The 24,647-nt window shown below is 37.0% G+C and overlaps 1 protein-coding gene across 1 annotated transcript in view; it reads right to left on the bottom strand.

Annotated features, from left to right (window-relative positions):
• Positions 1-6,292: 6,292 nt before the first annotated feature.
• LOC126298447 (PP2C-like domain-containing protein CG9801) overlaps positions 6,293-24,647 on the bottom strand; it is a 45,580-nt gene continuing 27,225 nt past the window's right edge. The window contains exons 5-6 of the mRNA XM_049989777.1: positions 17,448-17,649; positions 6,293-10,079 (exon numbers count right to left, since the gene is read on the bottom strand). Of these exons, the coding sequence (XP_049845734.1) occupies positions 9,319-10,079; positions 17,448-17,649 (963 nt within the window). The 3' untranslated portion in view covers positions 6,293-9,318. The remainder of the gene's footprint in view (positions 10,080-17,447; positions 17,650-24,647) is intronic.

Below are 24,647 nucleotides of genomic sequence, written 5' to 3'. Positions count from 1 at the left end.
AGAAGATGAAAACATGCACATTTGAAATGCAGCAAACAGTTGAAACTAGCCAGTAGTGTGGAATTAAACTTTTCGTTTCAAATAAATTGACTGCCTCAGCGGAAAAGATTAATAGAAGTCAAATTTCTTTAGCAAATCGACAAAAATAACTTAATTGTTCTGCAAGGCGATTAATGCTCGACAGTCAGAAAGGTGGAAATAAAATAAAACCTGTAACTAATAACATATTTTAGCCTTCCGTACTCACGTCAATGAGCCGGCCGCGGAGGTCGTGCGGTTCTAGCGCTGCAGTCCGGAATCGCGGGTTCGAATCCTGCCTCGGGCAGAGATGTGTGTGATGTCCTTAGGTTAGTTAGGTTTAAATAGTTCTAAGTTCTAGGGGACAGATGACCTAAGATGTTAAGTCCCATAGTGCTCAGAGCCATTTGAACTCATGTCAATGTATTTTAATTCACTTGATTGCTCCCGGCCACAGAAATCCATATTTTTCCACTTGACGTGAGAGCAATAAACGAAGAGCAAACAGCAAAATCACTTAACGTAAACGCCGGTCACGTGGAGATTATCCACTTTCCTACTACAACTCAGACTGCTCTGTGCATCAGAAAAAAAACTCGCAATCAATATTGGATGGGATGATTTGTAACTGGGAGGGCATGAACTCTTCAGAAAATTTGCATTGTTTATTGCCTATAGCTAATAACTTGCTTTTTGTGTGACATAAAATTGAATATAGGATACATGAAACCAGTAGAAGAGACAAGCAATCTTATATCTTTAAACCTAGAATTTTTCTCTCTCCAACTTTGTTACAGCTTTTACATTATGTGCTTTCCTTTCTGGGAAAGATCGTCAAATGTTTTGCTACATGAAAAAAGAAATGTCATTGTCTAATACTTAAACAGCTGTTAATACAAACAGTACCCAAGACTTGAGTGGTTTCTCCATTTGATTACATGTTTTTGTCACTGTCTGCTAGATAAAACGAAATAGGCCTGTCTAATATTGCAGTTATTGTAACAAACACCAAATAAACGAGACTGTTTTGGCGCAAATGATCATTTTTATAACACGAGAAAATATAATTCACGAAGTACCAATGTTAAATGCTTATCAGGCCTACTATAAGCAAAAAGCTTTATGTTCGGAAGAAATTCCACATTTCATTCATACGCTCCGCCTTCTCAAGCATGAGATCGAAATGTACTAGTATGAAATTTTTAATATAAATTTGGAATCGTCATATTCTTCCATAATTTGTGTGATGTCCCCGTTTCTTCTCCTTACTCGTTCTAATAAACAATCTTGTCATCACTAATTATGTAACTTATTCTCCGATTAACTTCACTAAACCTGCCACAATCAATGGTTTAGTTATCCCGCGTTTATTCTCTGGTTAGGTGTTGTTATGTGTTCATACAACGCGTTTTCCGCATTACTCCCAGAACAGAACTCAGGCGACTGCAACCGGGAACAGTAGAGCTGGTCCTTACTAGTGTGGCGGTCTGGCCTAAAATTTTCTATCAAAATTTCATTTTCTTGGATACACCAAGAAGAAAATACGTACTCTTTCTTACCTATCAATCCTGTTAGTCGTTTACTTCCACTCTGGTAACCTGAATCTATGGATTCCGGTGGCAATTATTACAACGCTGATCATTCGCAAACCCAGTCAACCACAAACAAACAGCGATTGCCATTCACCCGTTCGGCTTTATTCCGCTCAGCTCTTACAGCCCCGTCCCCTTCTGTCTGCAGGAAAGTTTATTTCTAGATGCGACGGGGATTCCCCTGGCAGATACATGACGTACACTATACACACATTCAAAATTCAACTTATCGTTCATTCAGAAATAAACTTAGAATACGTTCAAAAACCAACAGGGATACGTTTCAAAATCATATGAATAATCGACAGATCAACGTGCGCTGGATACTGGGCACTTTGTGGAACAAGGTTTTTTTCCCTGAACCAAGGTTTTTTTCCCCTCAAGAATATGAATCTTCCGCCCCCCCCCCCCCCCGCCCTCTTTTCCCCAATTCCCTGAAATTGCCGCCCGGGGTAGATACCCCGGTTTGCCCCCAGTGAATCTGGCAACTTCCACGCACCAGTAAAATTTTTCCAGGTAGCTTCTTGCTGCTGCTCCAGCTTATACAGCTAACAGCCACACTTCTGCAGCCAGAAGCAGAAGGTACTACACATACGGGACAACTGCGCATGAGATCGCTCGCAACTGCTCAAACGAATCTAAAGTAAACAGTTGTAACATCACGCTCATCGGAGGCAATTAGTTGTTATGAAACATTGCACAGTCTTCCTAAGGCCTTTAACACATTTTGCTGTTGGCAGACGCTTGTATGAACAATGTGTTTTGTTGTAGTACAGCCCCATTTCCTTTGCAACTTAAGTTTTTTTTTCTTCTCTCGTTCATGTTTTATTGCTGCAGTATTATTCTGCAGAAGTGAGATACACAATACCCTTTGTTAGAGTATTGTTTCATACTAGTCAAAATTTTTTAAAAAAAATACGTGAAAGCTAAAAACAAACAAAAAATTCCAAGAATTCGAAAAAATTCCTGGGTTTAACCCGGATGAAAAAATTTCTGGGTTTTTCCTGGATCTTGGACACCCTGAAAACCTACATTATTTTTTGCCCTCCCCCCTTTCTCTCTGTCTTTTTACACTTACAACAGTAAGTTCCATGTCCCCTCTATTTGACAAATAGGGATCTACCCTCTCATACACACATCAGATGATTTTTGTAATACTAAAATTAGCCAAGAAACTAAAATCTTAATCAGTTTCCAATATGAATAGCAAAATACACATTGTGTCTCAAATAATCTGTGAACAGGATCATGAAACAGAAAATACCTTAATCATCTTCAAAGTAACCTGCATTGACTATAATACATTTTTGGCAAAATTCTAAAGTTGCTAGAAACTATCAGCTAATGCTGCTTTTGGATTCTGTTGAGTAACTAACAGTACATCTTTGGATGTCTGCAAATTGATGGTATTGTGACTAGGATTCAACAGAAGGTCAGGAACCACCCAAAAGAACCCGCTGAGGCTGGGCCGAATGGCCTAGGGCCATCAAAAGCAGATTCTGGACAGGACAAACAATGAGGAAATGGACAAGTAGAGATGGCATTAAAGATAAACGAGTCCAACAAGTAAGCCAGAGAGAGAGAGAGAGAGAGAGAGAGAGAGAGAGAGAGAGAGAGAGAGAGAACTAAAGACACAGCAAAGCATATGCCGAGGAATAACAGTGCATTATGGCAAGTGAGACGAATACATCACTGAGCCTGGTGTTGCCATGCAGCTGTTCTAAATTGGCTGCAAGCTCTGATCGGGCAGCAACTGGCTACATGAGCAATTTCAGATGTACTTGCTCCGTCTAGTAACCAAGGTTCCAGTTCCATGCTCTCTAGTGGGCTTATAAAGTCACCGGTTCGGGATACCAGAGATGCCTCTGCTTTCCTTTATATGAGTGACGGAAAGCAGTATGCAAAATACAGTATTTAGCTGAGAATAACTGAGCAGCATTTCGCCGAGCAAGTGTGGAAATCCATGGCAGTATGCAGGTGGGCAGTATCATGCAGCAGAGTCAACTTTCCAGGATTGTACAACTCTGATCAAACACAGCAGATGCATAGCAACATTATTTTTTTTAACCTTTATATAACTTGACATTGACCATTTCATCAAGTACGGATTCCTGATGTCAAAAAGTTTATTAATAATATTGTATTGATGCTGCGCTAACACTTTCTGGCACATCACAAATGGGCAACGTCAAGCCATTGATTATCACTTCAACTCCTGATTAAACTGATAGCATTAAGTCCAGTCACATATTTATCCATGGTTACAGAAAAGAATAGAACTCCCACACATCAATGAAATCTCCAGCAGTTTCTGCCTGGTATTGTTTTCTGCTCATCAGCCAATTTGGGCAACATCTTTGTGAATGGTAGCTATAATAATTTCCTAGCTAGTGCAGTGTGTCGGGGTCGGACTGTCTTTCCTTCGTCTCTCTCTCTCTCTCTCTCTCTGTCATTTTCATCTAACAGTTCACCTACCTCTACATGCCTTCTTTCTGACATACCTTCACTCTGCGGTAGTAGATACACGCTAGGCAGTGTAAAGCAGTGTTGATCAAACCACTACCTAATACCTACCACACAAAGGGTGTGTAACTCAAGTTGTAAATCAGTTCCTGTGAGTTGATATTCAAAAATTTCAGGCGTTTGGAGGATGTATTTTAATTTCAGTAAGCATTTAAAATTCTATTGAAAAGGCTTTTTATTCTTAATAAAGCACATGAAATGGCTATCAAGCCCGTATTTAATAAGGCAAAGGCTCAATCATACCAAGTTCACAGTCTGTGCAACATATTTCCACACGAAAAATCAGCCAGAATTTCTGCAACTCCAACCCGATTAAATCTGCGATCTAACAGTCACTGACCCACCACTATTAGCGAGTTGCACATTTGGTTATTTCAGTGGTCTTTATGTCAGAAGTGCTCGCCAAAGTATTCCATAAAGAACACGGAATATATCACGCAGAATTCTCTCTACGACCAAAAGATCACAAGCTTATAAAACTTCAACTAATTAGTTCTGAAAAGTCACACTTTCCTCAAAATGTTCATAACTTAAACCGCTTTAGTCATGACACGTTCTTCTGAAATAATCTGACTAGCTCTTCATTTTACATACTATTTTCGCGGAGTCATCTAGCATGGTGTTACTCGGAAGCAGGTTAGCGAGCGACTCTCTCGATACTCCTCTCCTCTCTGCATATCTATGTATCTGCGCGCAGGAATTGCTTGATTCGTATTGGCTATTGCTCTGAATAACCAATCAGAATGATCCTTCCAGATCATTCTCGCAGCAAAACTTGCTTTAGCCCACCACTAATCAGATAGTCATTTATGTCATTACAATTTCAATTTCTAATATATTGTTTAATAAAATAGAACGAAATGCAAAATATTCTTTAAATTAATATAGAAACATTTTCCACCTGTCAGATTAGATCACTGTCACACACAAACTCTGGACTTCAGAAAAGTGACCTATTAATAAAGACTGTAAAGACAACAGACATGACTGATTTTATCTTGTTTTGAGTGGAAGCTCATAGTTCAGTTCTTGGCAATTCGAGACAACAATGATAATGTGAAAATGATTTTGCCACAGCCCTGAAACTTTATAATCCTTTATGTATATAATCATTGCTTGATTCAAGAATTTTCCAAGGATTTATTTTTGAAATTTAGACATCTTAAAATGTTATTTTAACACTTTTTTTGTCAGAGCTACATGTATGGTGTACTGGTGCATACTGTCACAAATCAACTACTGATATATAACTATTACTCATTTACAGCATTTGTCTCAGACCTTTCATCCTGCAGTTTTATTTTAGAAACATAAAAGTACTTAGGTAGGTAAATATCAAAATGATCTATTTGTTTTGGAATATTTTCTTCATTACTATTTTTTATTTTAAATACATTTTTTCAACATAATGCAATCCACTGTCAGTCTCAGTTTACTATGCATTTTTAGCATAACAATACATTACCATCAAAATAATGTTGAGTATGTGGTTTATCTGATGCATCTTTGAGGGTGATGTAATGAGTTTCAAGAAAAACAAATCTAGATGTTTTGGAAAATTCTCACAAATCTTAAATACCTTTTCTAAAGATGTAACTCACTAACCACGGAACCAAGTCAGATATGACCCCCATAAGGAAACATTCACCCAACTAAAAAAACAGTTGCACATACAAAAAACTTCATCTGAAAGACTTCAGATCTCTACTAGACATGCGCAAAGTGGACACTTAATACATTGCCATCTCTTATGTGTATAGTTTCTGAAACTCAGTAGTGAACAAATAGCTCAAATGTAAATCTATCTAGTAGAAAATAATTCATTTGCCTGTACTGCTCTTTTTATCTAAAAGAAACTGCAGTGAAACTGAAGGAAAGGCCAATAAAATTCTTTGTACAATAGAAGTACTGAAATATGAGCCTTATGAAATAATGTCACAGAGCTATTCAGTAAAGCTGAAAACATAGCCTTAACATTTGATAGTGAGATACTGAAGAAACAGAAGGGATGATTTCGCAGGGCTCTCACCTGCCCCCATCACTTTAAACATCCCTGCACGAAATAATTCATGTAAGTAAAATTCACATAAGGAATATGCAGGTGCTGCTTTGAAACATTGCAGAAAAGGATGTAAAAATTTACTGATTGCTACAAGTAATTTAAAAATTAAGTCCAAGGAAAGCTTTATTAATTTCTATTGAAATAATCAGAGACCATAAACAACTGTAAGAAAAAATGCTATAACAAAGTTTGTGTTTGACTGCTTCAGTTTGTGAAAGTGCTCCATGTTATATAATGTATATTGCTTTTTATCACAGTCACACATTACACTTTTGAATAACTGAGTGTCGTCATTTTCTACATAAATAGCAGATAAACCAAATACACACTTGACCAGCAAGTGTCATATTCTACAGATTTTTCTTTTATAGTCGTCACAAAATTATCACTTAGTAACAAGTAGCTTCCAGTGGTTTGCAAATAACACAAAACAATTCACTCATTGACAGTTCAATGCTATGATTAACATTTGGTTTCATAATAAACGTTTTAGATTCAGTGAAACAAAACTGCTAAAGAAAAATGCATATCTAAGGTATTAGTATATTTAAATAACACTGAATCCTGAAGTAAATCATTTTCACAGATAGCAGCATTTATTCAGTGGAATGCCCTGTCAACATTTTTCTTTTTTTTTTTGTATTTTCAGTTTGTCACAAATATACTGACAACTTAAATATCCCATACTCCATAAATATCTAACTGCAACAACTACAATAATCTAGCCATGTCACAGAAAGCAATTATTCAAATTATACAATATCAACAAAAATAATATCTTTTGTGAACTACCAATTTTTTTGTCACAGTATGTATTTACGGGAAACTGTACACATTATATAAATTTATAGTGAAAACCGTTAATGACAACCCACACATTACAATTCACACGAAGAACTAACTTCTTACAACAATCACAGCCATAAAACATTCACAATAACAATCTTACAAAAGTACAGTAGTATGTAACAGTTATTGTTACGTAAACTTGTGTCAACTCTAGTTTGTATGCTGCAAGATTCATTTAGATGATTTCTTCTCCTAATTTAAATATATTTACACAAGTACTTGTAATTCTCTAGAGCATCAGCCATCAAAGTATCAAGTAAATTAATACAAACATTTGAGCATCACAAACTTCTAGTTAGATGAAATTTCATTTGTTACGTTTATGTAGCAATTAAATTATAGGTTTATATAGTTTTAAATTAATACAGAGTAACCAAAACACACACACACACACACACACACACACACACACACACAGATAGGCCCACATTTCTCAAGAGTGTGACTGAACATGTTTTCTAAAAATAAACAGTTTCTGTGAACATTACTGACTTTTAAAATTAGGTAAAACCTGTAAGAGTACCCAAGCGTTGAAGTAGCAACCTTACTGTCCGTCAATAAATTTTTAAAGACTGGCAAAGGCAGATGAAACAAGTTTCAGATATTACCATATATACAAACTACAAGCTCTTTTTCTGATAGAGAACATTTTGGTGAATTTTTATAGGTATTAAGTTAGGAGTAATAACATTTAACCCAATTATGCATATTTTGTTTTCCTTTGAAGGTCTTCCCACATTTCAAAACTATACATTTCAATAAATTTCTCTGTACTGCCCATTTTACTTTTTAAAATATATCTGACTGTGTAGTTCAACACTACTTCTCTGTGTTACATATTCCTGTAGTGACAGAAATACCCAATCAGTAGTACCTTCAAATGATGCAAGGGACTTGATCACAAGAATATCTAGTTCTATTCTTTCGGAATCTATCCTATCAACATATGCAACCTGAAAACCAACATCTTCAGTATCAATTAGAGTAAAACATGACATGATTTGGGCAAATTCAGACAACAAACAAGACAGACTCTGCATAATCTTCATAAATCTGTACCATAATCTACATGTAAGGATGGCATAAGCTGTATCGGTATACTTGGTTATTTAGAGTTACCTTTAGTAACTTTGAGGATTTTCCTATTCCATTCCTATATACTTAAGTTACTGATAAACAGCAACACAACTGGTCATATGGCAATAAATAGTCTATGGTTGAATACAGTAAAGTTAGTCAATTTGGTTCCCAAAGTTTTACAATTTTGCAAAAAATGTATCACAGTTTTACAACTGAATGGTGTTCATTTTTGTGTGATTACTAAAACAAAAATCTGTATTACAAACACTATTTATTAATGGTGCAACAAGGATAGGGTGCTACCCTGAAACTATTTTTAGATAAATCACAAAAGATTTTTTTAAATTCAGTCTTGGATGTAGATACTGATTCGGAATGCATAGAAATGGTTTTAATATTTCCCTTGGCTGGCAAACCAAGTTGAGAATGTCAGTCTCACTTTTGAAGAGCCACATAACAACCTTTCATTTATAAAACTCACTAGCAGAGAAACAGCATGCAAAGCAGATTCAGTTCCTTTAGTGCCTTTTTATCATTGAGGAATGTTGTTGCTTTTTAGAGTGGAACAGTTGTAAACTTATTCTAAAATCACGAAAGATCATCAATCCGCAAACCAAAATTTCAAACAAAAAATCTGTTACAAAATTATAAACTACAGGAGTCATTAGTGTCAGATTTAATAAATAATGAATATGTGCATTAAGAGGGGAAAAATTTAGAGGCATTGCTTTCGCATGAAATTTTAATAGGCCAACCTTGCTTCAAGCAATGGTATTTCCATGTCTAATAGTTCAGTGGGTGCAACCTGCACTGGTAAATATGATTCCTTTTATATAACTACTGTGAAATATCTTATTTTCAGTACTGGCTGCACAGCTATGAATGTCTAATAGATTAAGCCAGTTACTGGAAAACCACAGCTGAGTCACAGAAAAAGATGGGAATCCATCTTATGTCTATCTGCTCTACTTTTCCTTGGACAGCACAAGATATCCAGGAGAGAATAAACAAGATTTTTCTCGTGAATTTTTGTGCTTAGCTTTTAAAGTGCCTCATAACACAATTTCTCACCAAGACTATCAAAATTATCTTGCATTTCGCAGCACGAAACCAAATGAGAATTAATTACCGAAATTTAAAATTCAATGTACTCCCATTATTAAAGCTACACTGCCCATAAGAGTTATGTCATATCTACAAAATAGTTTCTAAATAGTTCTCATCTGTTTTTTCAGTAATTTCCTTGTTGGAAGATATTTTAGTTGCTGTTGCTTCTTCCTTGTGGTGAACTCCAACTTTGTAGGCTACAACAGTGGCATGATCAAGTTTTCCTGGTACCATTGCCAATTTTTCACATACCTTCTTTCGTCTTGTTCGTTGCTCGGATTTACTGAGTTCCTTTAGTTGATCAGAATTTTCAGAAACTGTATAATACAGATCTGGATCTTCTAAAATGTGACGTTTTGCTGCTGTAAGCCTTGTTGCAAAATCTAAGAGTAGTTCACAAAGAGTCTTGGCATCATCACAGGGTGGTCCATTACCAGATACTCCATTCTTTAACAAGTCCTCCATTCTTAACAATGACAGTTCATGTCTCTGATATGCCTGTACTGTGGGTAGTGAACTAGGTAAAATGTCACTGTTTGCATTTGCCCTAGAGGATGTATTGGTCGATGGCACTTTCATAGTACTTCCCGTGATATTCATAGTGTTCCCTGCCGCCTTCGTGTTTTCTGCTGATGAGCTTGGTTGTGCAGGTGGAAGTACTGCAAACTTGCCTACAACAGGATCAAAATTGTCAGAAACCCCATCAGATGTAAGAAACACAATATCGCCAGGCTCCACTTCAGTCATGGAACAGGTCAGGTTATTTAATTCTGGATTCTGACCATCCACTGGGCCTAAAGCTCCAAGTGCATCCCTCATGTCTCGCATGCAATGGATATCATGAGATCCTGAAACAAAATAATGTTTAAGGAGATATACATTACACAAGAAAGAATACAAGATTTTAGTGAATTTGATTCCATTATTATGCACTTCAAGTCTTACTTTTGTATATTTCAATCCTGGTGTGGTGGCTTTTTTAATAAATAAACAAATAAATGAGCTGCGCCAATATAAGATGAACTATTGATATCCCCCCCCCCCCAATATACTTTCACTAATAATACTCTGCTTCAATTTTATTGCATATCCTTTGTGAATGCCAGTAATTTTAGCACAGTCCACAAAAATACATACTAAAATATGAAGGAGACACTTGTCACTTTCACATCTCATATGTGATTACCATATGGCTTGTTGTTCCAATGGGGAAAAACAGAAATCCTAAGGTTAAAATTTCTATTCACAATCAGTCCTAGAAGCTTTTCTATCACTTGACATTTTTCACTGCTAGCAGTAAAAGAAACGATTAGCTGCACCATGAATTAAAGGTCACATTAAACAGTAGGTGACACTACAGTAGGTTCAGTAGTAGTAGTAGTAGTAGTAGTAGTAGTAGTAGTAGTAGTAATAATAATAATAATAATAATAATAATGGCGTGTGACGAGGGCCTCCCGTCGGGTAGACCGCTCGCCTGGTGCAAGCCTTTCGATTTGACGCCACTTTGGCAATTTGTGCATCGATGGGGATGAAATGATGATGATTAGGACAACACAACACCCAATCTGTGAGTGGAGAAAATCTCCGACCAACCCGGGAATCGAATCCGGGCCCTTAGGATTGACAGTGTGTCGCGCTAACCACTCAACGACCGGGGGCGGACTGTAAGGTGGCTCAAATGTTGGAGAAAGCCAAGAGGGTATACTCCAATAGGACCAGATCTAGTAAGGCACTATGACGTTCAAACAAATTTTCATGTTGAGAACAGTTTTATGTGGTCTCTCAGCTGAGGCATTCAACTTACTTCAATTTTTTCCTTCATACCCCACTGCCCCATTTCAGTTTTTTGTTTTTTAATATCACATAATGCCCAATTTACAATGAGATTAGTAAATTTTGTGATAGTAGGCACTGCCCGCAGTGGAAACCGTGACTGTTGAAGTTACGTTTCTCAGGACAGCCACAAGTTGCAATCAGCACATTTTATTTTTACTAGTTTCACTCTATAATTTTATCAGCTAACTACTGTATTTTGAACGTAAGCTACCATCTCATAAATGAAATATGTTCTTTAATGTCTTAATTGACATAATTTATTGTATTCAACTCACCAGTATCTGATGATGCTCTTGTAAAATTACAGAACAAAACCAGTAGAAATAAAACATACTGAATCCAACGTATGGCTGCTCTGGTGAAAGTAGGTTAGTAAATACTGACGACTTCTTCTTCTGACTAGTCTGATCACCAGGAAGGAAACAAGAAAGGTTTTTATGAGGCTCATTCTGGTATTCACTAAACTACATAGGGAGAGACCAAGCCAAACAGTATCCAAGTGGCAGATCAGAGCCTGCAAGTTTCTGATACGATTTTCAATGCACATATTTTGCTCCTAATATGGGCACTTAGTCATTTTTGTCATTATGAAACAAAGCTTTTTAGTAAATTAGATAACTTGTGAAATCTTCGAAGTCTTTGGGTGCAAGCACAACATTGAAGGCAGGAAGTGTGTACATGAATAATTAAACTAATCGAGAAAAACAGGTCTCTCTCTCTCTCTCTCTCTCTCTCTCTCTCTCTCTCACACACACACACACACACACACACACACACACACACACACACACACACACACACACACACACACACAAGCAATATAGCATTATAAATACAACAATGAACACTGACTGACTGTAAACTGGGACATATGCAGATATGCCAAGAAATTAGATAATATAAACATTCATCATAAGATAGGGAGAGATGTTAACAGCAATCAAATGCATGCACTTCTTAGGCAAGAGAAAAATGTTGACACCTTTTGTTATTGTTTATAACAACACTTTGTGCAGTCAGAAAAACTGCAATGTTATGTGACCATCTTAGCCATCATGTATAGTGGCTGCAGAACTTAAATACCTGACAGTTGATGATTCTCATGTGTGCAAAATTGTCTGCCAAAATGCTTAATCACATTACTTAATCTGACAGAGAAGCCTTTCAAAATCACAGTTATTTTGTAAAAACAACCCCTGCATAATAGTACATTTTCAGACATTTCTAAAAAGATTTCAGATCCTACTATGTTCTGTCAGATAAGAAAAGGAAAATAATAATGATGATTTTAGTATTAATTTTTTGAAGGAATTTGTAAAACAAGTAAAAGGGGTGGTACAGAAATATTACTCAACACTTTTAACTGAAATATAAATCAAGTTAATATTTATCAGTTGTAAATAGGCAGTCATATCAACAAGGTGAATTAGGTACAATAAAAAATAGGACCACTCATGTTATTGGCCAGTTAGACAAATAGAGCAAGTAGTGATTTCACAGCAGACAACTTTAGGAAGAACTTGCACAATGTAAGTTTGAGTCATGTTTGTGATACATTAGATGGTGGTTCTAATTTCAATGAATTTTCAGGTATATCTTTCTCTAACTTGTACAAATATATCCCACTGAAAACCATACATTGTGCCATCCCAAGAACCAAGCATAACAAGAGGAATTAAAACACTAAATTTCAAAGAAATTACCTCACAAAAGGTTCAGCATACATGTAGATATGTAACTGTTCTATTTCAAATATAAGTAATGTTATGAATAACAAAAAGTTATTATATCAAAAAGCATATTACATCTGAATTTAATAATACTGAGAATACAGTTAAAACTATGGCCTTAATTTAAAGATGCCAGTACTGGTGATGTTGGGATGGGTGAGTACTGTGTTGTGTTGCCACAGGCCATAGAACATTTATTGAAGCTGAATGTGTGTTCAGCAGCCAGTTCAGGCATTGGTTGGTCAGTCTGCTTTGGCTGCAGTTTGCTGGTGCCCATTCAACCGGTATTCAAACCCACATAAAATGCTGTGCAAAACTGTGACAGAACTGGAATAGGAGGAGCTTGGTGGGTGCTTATGACAGGTCTTGCACAAGGATACAATCCGTGTGGTAAGTGGTTAGAAGTTTTCCTCACTGTGGAGTTGTAGAAGATGTTCCGTGTTTGAATATAATACACTACCTAGAGACTGAAAAGCTCATGTCCATGAAACAGCATGGTTTTAGAAAGCACTGATCATCAAACACAGCTTGCCCCCTTACTCAAATGATAGACCAGGCAGATTCCATATATATCTCCAAAAAGCATTTGACATGGTACTATAGACTTACGGAAGATATGAGCATACAGAATCAGTTCACAGATATGTGAGTGGCTCAAAGACTTCTGAACTAATAGAACTCAATATGTTGTCCTCAATGGTGGGTGTTCATCAGACATAACAGTATCGTCAGTAGTGCACTAGGAACATGTCATACACGAATGATCTGGCAGACAGGGTAGGCAGTAATCTCTGGCCATTTGCTGATGATGCTGTGCTGTACAGGGAGGTGTCAAAGTTGAGTGACTATAGGAGGATGCAAGATGACTTGGACAAAACTTCTAGTTAGTGTGATGAATCACAGCTATCTCTAGATGTAGAAAAATGTAAGTTAATGCAGATGACTACAAAAAGCAAACTTGTAATGTTTGAATACTAGGTCAATGGCGTCCTGCTTGACACAGTAACATCATTTAAATATCTGAGCATTATGTTGTAAAGTGATATGAAGTGGACTGAGCGTGTCAGGATTGTGGTAGGGAAGGCGGATTGTCAACTTCAGTTTATTGGGATAATTTTGGGAGAGTGCATTTCACCTGTAAAGGAGATCACATACAGGATGCTAGAGTGACTTATTCTTGAGTACTGCTTGAGTGTTTGGGATCCCCAATTGGTTGGATTAACACAACATATTGAAGCAATTTAGAGGTGGACTGCCAGGTATGTTACCAGTAGGATCAAACAACCTTCAAGTGCTTCAGGAATTCAAATGGGAATCCCTGGAGGGAAAGCAACATTCTTTTTGAGGAACACTACTGAGAAAATTTAGAGAACTGGCATTTGACGCTGTCTGCAGAAAGATCCTACTGCCACCAACATAAATTTCATGCAAGGACCATGAAGATAAGATACAAGAAATTAGGGCTCATATGGAGACATTTAGACGGTTGTTTTTCCCTCTGTCTATCAGTGAGTTGAACAGGAAAAGAAATGACTAGTAGAGGTTTAGGGTACCCTCCACCACGCACTTTATGGTGGCTTGCAGAGTATGTATGTACGGGGATATTCCATAAATGATGGACAGGTTGATATTACTGTGGGTTGATGCTGCAACAATGAAAATTATGTCAGGTGTAGTTGGGAGTTTTAGGAAGAAGCATGTGCTCTTTTTTTTTTTTTTTGCCCCCCCCCCCCCCCTTGCATACTCTAACATAAAATTGGTGACAGGCAGAAATGGACCCTGCAGGGGCCCGAGGTACTGTGACTGCTGTTGATCAAGAATGAAACTTTACATTGCAAAAACCTAAAAGAGATCCACAGTGTGCTAAGTGAAGTTTGTGGTGAGTTTACAGTAGACCGTAGTACAGTTTTACGCTGGGTTATTTTTTTTTGTGGCTGTATAAGCATAGACAGGATAATCCACCACCTGTAAAGCCAAAAACAAACAGATGAATGAAGTGTGAAACTTGTGGCAGATGCTCTTGAAGAAGATTGCAGTGCGACTTGTGAGGAACTCTCTGAAGCCATGGAAATTCCCCTCAACAAATGATTTGAAGAAGAGGAAAATTTCTGCGAGATGAGTTCTACACTGTTTAACTGTTGAAGAGAAGCAGAAATGCCTGGACATTACAACATTGCTCAAACAATGGTTTGACTAAATGTCAAGGAGTCTCGATTCGAATTGTTATTACTCATGAAACATGGCTTACAGACGTTGAACAGGAGTGGAAATCACAGTCCAGTGAGTGGAGAGTCTCAGATTTTCCTTGTAAAAAAAAAAAAAAAAATTGGTTCGCTGAATCAAAGGATGATTTTTGCTTATGATCACCAAAGAATTATCATGACAAAGTTGGGTTGGGTTGTTTTGGAGGAGAAGACCAGACACCGAGGTCATTGGTCTGATCGGATTAGGGAAGGACAGGAAAGGAAGATGGCTGTGCCCTTTCAAAGGAACCATTCTGGCATTTGCTTGGAGCAATTTAGGGAAATCACGGAAAACCTAAACCAGGATGACCAAACGAGGGATTGAACCATCGTCCTCCCAAATGAGAGTACAGTGTGCTAGCCACTGCACCACCTCACTCGGTATTATGACAGAGTCCCATGTGGAACAAGTGTGTCAGCAGTAACTTCATGCAAAACATGTGCAGAAAAATGCACAAAACCCAACATCTGTTGCTTGAGGCTGGAAAACACATTCCCCAAGATGATGCTTGCCCATATATTGGCAATGTTGTAGACACAAAAACTGAGCAAATGCGGATTGCAAGTGTTGCCGCACCTCCCTACAGCCCAGACATGAGTCTGCCAAACTTTGATTTGTTCCCACAGTTGAAAAAACCTGTGAGTGGTCATCATCATCATCATCATCATCATCGTCTTTCTTTGGAAGAGCTTTTAACCACGATTACCCAAGCCATTCAACACAAAAACAGCAGTGGTGTCTAGGGTGGAATAATAGAGCTTCCAAGACATTGGGATTCAATCATGGATAAGCAGGGTGATTATATTGAAGGGCTGTAAAGAGATATTGAATAAATAAATAAAAATGAACATGTTAGTAAAAAAGAATGAGTGTGTGTTATTTATGACATATCCCTCATAGTGTAGATATTGTGGCATTAGGATGATCAACATTATATTTGCAGATTGGGTGGGCAAGAGAATACCACTTTCAGAGAGATGGCAAGAATGACAATTTCAGGGCACCTGTGAAAACAGTCATGTCTCATAACTCTGCTGCAGCTGCTCCAAGGCTTTTCTGTGGGCATGACCACCAACCAATCTGAATAAATTTCTTACAATTTGGCCATGGGGACAGATGGCACTCTGTCACACAGCATGCAGCTGAGTACAACTTCAGTGGTTGCTCTGTGTTAGCTCCTGGTCGACACCCACCTCCACCACCACCCCCCATGTTCCCATACCACAGTCTTCACTCTATTAATCTACACACTCACTTCTCTCTCTATGGACTTCCCCTTTCTCTGTTCTTTATACTCCTACCCACTCCCTTCCCCTCCGAAACTCATTCCTCCTCTTCACTGTCTGGAGGAGGATGTTGTCCAAATACTCAGCAATATTTTCAGTCTTGTTTTATGTGACTGTCAACTGCTCGAACCTCAACTAATGGCGAGTATTTTATATTTACACATATATAAATTAAAGTCATTCACAGTATTTTTTTTGTTGGCATAGGGAGGCTAATCTCAGCAACTACTGTACATTTGGATACAGTTTTCACAAATAGATAGACTGACTCGCAACATAACTGATTACCACCACACCAGATACGTCTCCAAGTCTTACTGCTACCCATGCAAAGCTGGGGCAGACTGCTAGTTACATAAAGTGCAATTTTGTTTGGGTTGAACTTGACTGATGGCCAACACCACCCACATAATTTCACTTGTCAGCTATACACAGCAGCTGTTGATTGGTTGGTTGGTTAATTTAGAGAGTGAAGGGACTAAACTGCAGGGTCATCAGTCCTTAGCAGGTTGGAGTCATTCAGTATAATGGCCTCTTTGAACCGCTGTAAAAAATGCAAGTTATTAATTGTGAAGCAGTAGCAGTGATAGTGTGAAAAAACTGTATTTCCTGGTAAAAACACATAACCAATGACAAGATCTTAATTAGACAGACATCTATATGGTGACAAATGTGAATTGTCCTCCTCTTACTTTCTGCATTTGTTACATATTGACATTGTTATACACATTTTCATTTGACAAGTTGAAACAGTTATTAATGATTCCATATGAAACGCAAAATCTTAGCTGTGGTGACAGGGTTGACTTTTCACCTGAATAGCATACAGGAAGTGAATGAATAACATAAAATGACAAGAAATTATCTAAAAACAGAGCAACAGTAATATTATCCAAGATGGAGCTGGAGACAAGAAGCAAATCAATTGCTATATTCTTAAAAAAAAAAGAAATGGATGGTGAGAAAGCTTTAAACATGAAAGTATCTAGGATGAAAACTGCTCCATTTTGTGCATCACCTATAGCGAATAACAGCTTACTTTTGTCAAAGGAACAAAGCATTTCACATAATTTACAATAGCTTCACAAGGTAAGACATATTAAACTAATACACGCTTACCTTTTGTTATTTCTCGTACACCATATTTCTTGCTGTAGACGTACGCAAGACTATCCCCTACATTACACACACAAACAACATATTTGTCCACTGCAGTCAAGGGTAACACAACTGCTGCTGTCAAGGTAGTCAGCATGCCATCCTCTTGCAAAATAAGGCTGTGTGCAGCATGGAAGGACCTCAACAAGGCAACAAATACCTCCTGAAATATGCAAAGAAATCACTGTCAAGATTTTAGCTGATTAAAAGAGAATTTTAGTCAGTATAAATCATTCACAAATAAGAAATATGATGTACTTGCCTAAATCACTTCTTATTCAGCTTGCAATAAAAGAGCAGTTGTGGATTTTGAGCCCCTTGGAACAACACAGTTATGATAGATGACTGGAAGGAATGTACAGAAGGATAGTGGATATATACTGCTGCAAACGTGAAAGCTGGAGGAAACCTTAAAGAGAAACTGTTATGTCCCCCATTAGAGTTAGAAAAGTGACTTCTTGGAAAGTCTATTACAGCCTGTTACTACAGCAACATCCTATTATGTCAGAGCATCCCAGAAAAGGAAGAGTAAGTCCTAACATCTAATCACTCATTAGTTCATTACCGATGGAGGACACTCTTTAATTGGACAAAGATGCAGAAGGAAAATGGTTGTGTCATTTTCGAGGGAACCACTCCAGTATTCACCATAATAAATTCATTTTTTCCTTGTACTATTCTTATACTTGGGTTCAACATCTCATAAAAGTGGAATCATTACAAACAGAGTAATAAATACACTGAGCTAAGAAGGGAGATTGAATCGGCCATAACCTGCTCATTCATGTATTCTGATATTTGACGAGCTGAATTTAGAGAAGCCATAAAAATCATAATCAGAAGGGCTGGCAAAAAAGCTGTGCTTAAATGCACAAATCATCATCTTACCAAATGTGCCACATAGTTTTACATATTCTGCAGTTTACAGTGTCCTTCCATCTTTCTTACACTCTGAAAAGAACATCTGATATCAACTGCCAAAACAATCACATGCAATTCTAATGAAGTAAAACATTTCATCCAATAACATGGCATTGGGCAGGAAGGTCACAATGGCAATTATGATTCAATTTCTTACAGAATAACATATTAGGATGCAATCACCCCATTTGACATGTTGAACACTAGTCAATTATGCAACCATAGAAACCATATTACGTGGAGAGATTTTCAATAACTGATATTGGTATGGCAATAACTCTGTTTTGAGATACACCAATATGTTAAGACAACTGCACATCACATTCTAGTACAGTGACACTATAAATGACTACAGAATAGACATTAGTTATAGAAATGCTTGCAGACTTTCTGCAAGCAACAGTCACAAAGTTGTGCCCTACAGATGGTGTGGTATCAATGGTGTCAGACATTTAAATATCAATTTCATTTTAATTGTATTTACAACACACTGAGTATGCCCCAGACCACAGCTTTAAAGTAGTAACGCATGCGTAAAAAGAGTGTTTAGACCTTGTTTAAATATTTGAATCAGAGCTTAACAAGGTAATGAATAAGTCCTTTCCAATGCCATCACTCTGAGAAACAGAACAAAAACTATAATTATCATTGGCTTTTGCTGAGTCCTCAACAGTCATAGGAAACATGGTAGATGATATGAGCACAATCATAACTAAAAATTAACTTACAAAAATGTTATGAAGACTTTCTTCAAATACTGGACGAAAGTAAGGGTAGCAGTGAGTCAAGAATATTTTGGAAGCATTTACAAAACTAAAGATGGATGAGACAATTACTCTGCAACAAATTTAAACCTCTCACCTAGGCATTAAAGCCGGAGTCCTGACAGTTCACAAAATTTCAAAAAATATACAGCACTCATTTTGCTGTCCCTGTATAAATTCAGTACTGCCTTCTTGTCATAATGCAAAACACGCACTGTTGAAATGTGTCATACTGAACTGTGTACACCACAGGAATCTCAAAAACTCTCACTAGTGTAGACAGCAAGGGGTCAGCATCACTTCAGCCTGTTCCTGTGCCAGGATGGAGAAATGCTATGGTTTCATCAAATAAAGCTTATTTTCCATCACTTCTGCTACTCTTAAACCTTGGCCCAACTGTGCCATGCTAGGGGAGGAGATATTTCTGGCAGAGAGGCCTCCATAATCTTCTCTGGCTACTATATCAGCTTAACTAATCCACTGGATTCTCTACTCCTGACGCATTTTAACAAATTGCGTATTTTGGTAGACTGCCCTTTCAGATCTGTCACATGGCAACCAGGTTAGTGTGTCACCAACAATGAGATCCATAAATCTCAACATTTCTTCAAAATTCAATCAGACAGTCAGAGACTTTTCACTAGCATGCAATTGCTGGAAGGCTTAAAGAACAACAGACAATTGAAAAGACCACCTGGAATACGGAACAATGGATTGGCATCCTTAGTGTGGGCATCAAAATATGCATTGCTATACAGAGTTCTACCTTATAGAACATTGTTCCCTAGTATAAAATAAGCTTAATATAAACCATCAACTATACCTAAAATAATGAGTGTACAGAAAAGATCACAATACAGGAATATGGATGCCACCACGAATGGAGCTATTAAATGATACTGTGCTTACAGGTGGTGGTAGATTTGCAACATGGAATTGCCACAACAAACAACATCTTTAAAGAAATAAAGCACTTTGACATTGATACAGTGGATCTAACTGAAATCAAAGGGAAAAAGTATGGGATGCAACAAAGATAATTACATTACATTTATAGAAGTATACCAAAGAACAATGAACGCAAATTGGAGTTGCTATTGGGGTGAGGGAACCAGCTCGGAATATATTACAGTATTATAATTGGAGTCACTAATGATGGTGGTTGAGTTTAGGCTTGTTCTTCACAGCTACATCAAGCTTTCTCCTGCAGCCAATGAGTGCTTAGTAGTGTTCTGAGCGCTCTGCTGCAATTGCATTACACGCAATCATAGCAAGTTATTCAGTGAATTTTTATTCCACTTGGGTTGTGATGGCTGTTGGTGGTGATGAGCAACAAATTCTACACAAGCAAGTGAAAGGCGATTTGTGGGATACACGCTTTCATCAAGTGCAAAGCACATGTATGCGTGTACCTCAATTGTCACTTCGGACCAGAAACAATGCAGTCCCCGTCCTTATTATCTCGACCTGTACGAACTGCCATTGTTCATGGACTGGACTACAGTCACAGAATCCTGCATGTACAGCTGAAGCTAAAGGGTCATTCTATGACGATTATTGTTGCCTGTTCACCAAATGATGACACTGATGGGGGGGGGGGGGGGGGAAACAACCCCGACTTATTTTATACCCAACTGACAAAACCTCTAGAAAATATAGGGAATCACAAAGAAATAGTTTTACTAGGAGACTTAAATGCAAGAAATGTGTGGAAAGTCAATTGTGATAAAGTGGGGAAATATGGCGAAAACACAATAAATAATAATAGTGAAATGTTGAAAGAATTCTGTCTGCAAACTTACTTAAGAATTCTAAACAGCTGGTTTAAACGTAAGTATATCCATAGATATACAGGGACAAAACCAAGTATTAACCTTAACTCCATTAGACACTACATCACGATAAACGAAACAAGAAAAATACTACTCCAAGGTGTGAGGACTATCAGAGTGGCAGAGTGCATATCAGACCATTTTTTGTAGTGTCTAACCTTTTATTCACATTTCCACAAGACACAGAGATTGAGCTGGGAACTGAATCACAAAAAGCCACTAATATTCAATATAATATACCAAGTCTTGAGCATAATCCTAGTTGGTTTTTATACCAGCTACGGCTATCAGAAAAAACTTGCTGCTCTTGAATAAAATTCTGAGAAGCCATTCATAAGGCAGCTTGCGAAGCACTGGAAGAAAAAGAAATATCATTCCATTAGGCGATTGCCTCAGTTTATTCTTATTTATTTGTATCCAGCAATCAACTTCACTGTTCTAGTAATTATCCTTTTCTATATATGGTTTATATTCCAACCTGGGTTTTCCATTGTTTCATAATTACATCTCTTACTCCACTAAAAATCCCAACATTTCATCCTCAGGTTTTGATGTTCATGTCTCACTACCATAAATCAAAACTGGGGATACATTTCAGTTGGAAACTTTCCTTTTTAGACTCTAAGAAGCTTAGTTTTCAAAACACTGTTTAGGTTACCAAAAGCAGTTCAGTTAATTCCTCCTCTTCTGCTAACTGCCTCTGCTGTACTCCCAGTCATTTTCATCTACCCTAAATAGCCAAACTTATCATCTAATTCTATGACTTCATTTTTAATTTGTGATTACACTTTTCTTTCGTTTTATTTTAACTGATTTTTCAAACTTGCTTTTCTACTTGCTCTCAGACTACTTCCGTTTCTTTATTCAAGGCCATCTGCACCAAGGACAAACAGTAAAATATCATCTGTAAAATGAAGATAGTTCAAATATGTTCCATCAACACACAGTCCTTTTTAAGTTGTGTTCATCAAATACACTTGGCATCAAATGTAAATGTGGCAGGAAGAGCGCCCTCTACCACTGAAAATAATTGCTGTTATTGTGATGTCTTACATGCATGTAAGAACTATAAAGCCTCATCACAGGGCCAAATAGGTTTAGGCAAACTATTGTACAAAGGTTGACACCGAGTGTGAAGATCACATGTGTTAATTACAGTACAACATTCAATTGCACTAACCAATGTCTGAACACTGGTTTAATCCTGAATCCAGTGAACGATGGCTAGCTTAACTAGCAGACTGTCCAGTTGGGCTCTTCTGGCTGGTGACAGTACATAAGTGCTGAAGCAGTCTTGAAATACAGTGTTTTACTGTTAAATTAACTGTTGATACATACTGAGTTGGGCCATGTGTCTGCTTATAACTATGTTTGGCATGCTTATTCATTGGTAATTTTCTGTGTGGCATAAGGCGGAAGTATAAAATGTCACCTTAAATGATGAATTATGGTGTCTACCTAAAACAAGTTCCAACATATATTTTATTTGTAGTTTTAATGTTTATTTGTTACCAAATTTTCATTGCATTTTGTCACATCCTCTTAACACATTTATCAACAGTCCTGTTTAATTAAATGTATTCTATTATTTTCCTATTATCTTTTACTTGAAACTCATGCCTTCCTTTTTAACAGACCCACATTCCCTTTTATGTTTCCTTTTTAGTAATGGTTAATGGAGTGGATTTTCTCGAACTGGAGATTCTGAATAATTTTTCTTCAGGTCTTTGACTTGCAATGGTTGGACAGCATGTCTGGAAAGTTCAAATACATGTTGAGTTGACTGCCTTCTGTTGTTGTTGAAAGTTTTAGATACATCTGGATATAATAACCTTCAGATTATTGTGTGTGTGTGCGCGTGTGTGCGTGCTTAAGAGGGATAAGAAATGCAGAGAAGAATAAAATTCTTTAAAATGAACCACCATCTTTTGAAAGCATGGAAATAAAATAGCCACAATCATAATAGTGAATTATGTACAAAACCGAGTTTAATGGACTATAAGTAGCCTCTTTTTTTCAAGCTGCTTAAACTATTAAAAGGGTACGAAAAGGTTGGAATACTGTTTTTGAATTTAAAATAACACAAATGTTGTTAGTTTTGACATGAAAAACAGGAAAAAAAATTATGAACAATGAAATACAAGTATTTCTACATAAAAAGGCTTCGACCAATAATATTAAAAGACTTGCAGTGACTTAGGTAATAGTCATTTCCACACAGGGTTAAAAAAAAAAATTAAAAAAAAATAAAACTCTTGTTTGTTTTTCTTTCAATAACTGCTACACCTCCAATTTTCATTTTGACATGGTTTGAACACTTCAATGCTTTGCCAGACACAAGCTTGCTCGAGGTGGGATGCCCTTGTCTTCTGACAATGTTAGAAATGGCTTACCCAACTAGTTATAGCAGAATCCATAGTTTAACATGGACTCTGTCACAATTGAAAAAAATCATTGATAAGGTGAAAGAAATAATAAGTGACACGAAAAAAATTGGTGATGGAATGTCAGTACATTTGGATTTTTAGTTTGTTAATTACCAAATAAGCCCCAGTCTAAGAGCAGTTGCATCTATTGAAATACAAAATATATTTCATAACAAATACAGTAGTATTCTCAGAGAAAATGCTGCTCTATGTCGCATGCAAAGTACACCACAAAACACAGTGTGAAAATCTGTTCAGTCTCTTTTATCAAGTGAGTGGACTCTCCTGCTACAGTACTGAAAATACACAATTGGGGTGTGTAAGTCACACACAACGGGGAGCATATATTATCGGCTTCCTACCTCACGAGTATTTCTTTTTAACATTGTATCTACTTGTACTCTGCATCTTATGAGTCACTGGTCACTTTAAAATTCTAAAATGGTTCAAGGCCATCACATCCAGTACAATTAAAGATTGTTGCAGGGAGACTGCAAACAGCCAAAATGTCTTTATTTGATAAAATATACGGTCCCATTGATTCAGAGTTCCATTTCATAATTGCAAAGACTGTAATCTATTTATTTTCTTCAGGAAGAATGCTTTAAGAACAAACATGTTATTAGTGTCAAATTCTACTGCTGTATGACTTCTGTAATCTCTTATGTAACATTCAAAATTTTTCACAGAGGAATCACTCTTTGGTTTTTGTCCTACTCTCATTTTGAAATCTCCCATAGTCTTTTAATGGGATCTGCTGTACTTTTTCAAGTTTCTGTAACTCCTCTTAGTGGTCTTACTTCATCTTTTGAACATTTCGGTGCACAAACTTTAGTGACTTCTATGGAATATCTATGGTTTATTTTTAAAACAAGCCCTGCTACTCGGTCTGTGTTTCCTTACACATCTACAATATGGTTTTTATTTTCTTGTTTACAATAAAGCCTACATTTGAATTTCCTCTCTGAAGTATTTTTTTAGTATTATAACATGTCTCCTGACTGAACTTCTTTTTGGTCTTCGCTTTGTTACCACACTTCTGCTGACCTAACTATACTCCATTTGATCATATATAATTTCTCTTTCAATATCCCTTCAAACGAATAGGAAAAATACAAGGTGACTTAAGTAGAGCCCTGCATACCTGGGAAAGCCTAAAACAGCAGAGATACCACAGGGGTCTCATAAGAGATCTGTAGCATCCTCATGATCTACACA

This window comes from Schistocerca gregaria, chromosome X, assembly GCF_023897955.1.
Source record: "Schistocerca gregaria isolate iqSchGreg1 chromosome X, iqSchGreg1.2, whole genome shotgun sequence".
Classification (NCBI taxonomy): domain Eukaryota; kingdom Metazoa; phylum Arthropoda; class Insecta; order Orthoptera; family Acrididae; genus Schistocerca; species Schistocerca gregaria.
Note: the sequence above shows the minus strand (reverse complement) of the source record. Positions and strands in the feature narration are given on the sequence as shown.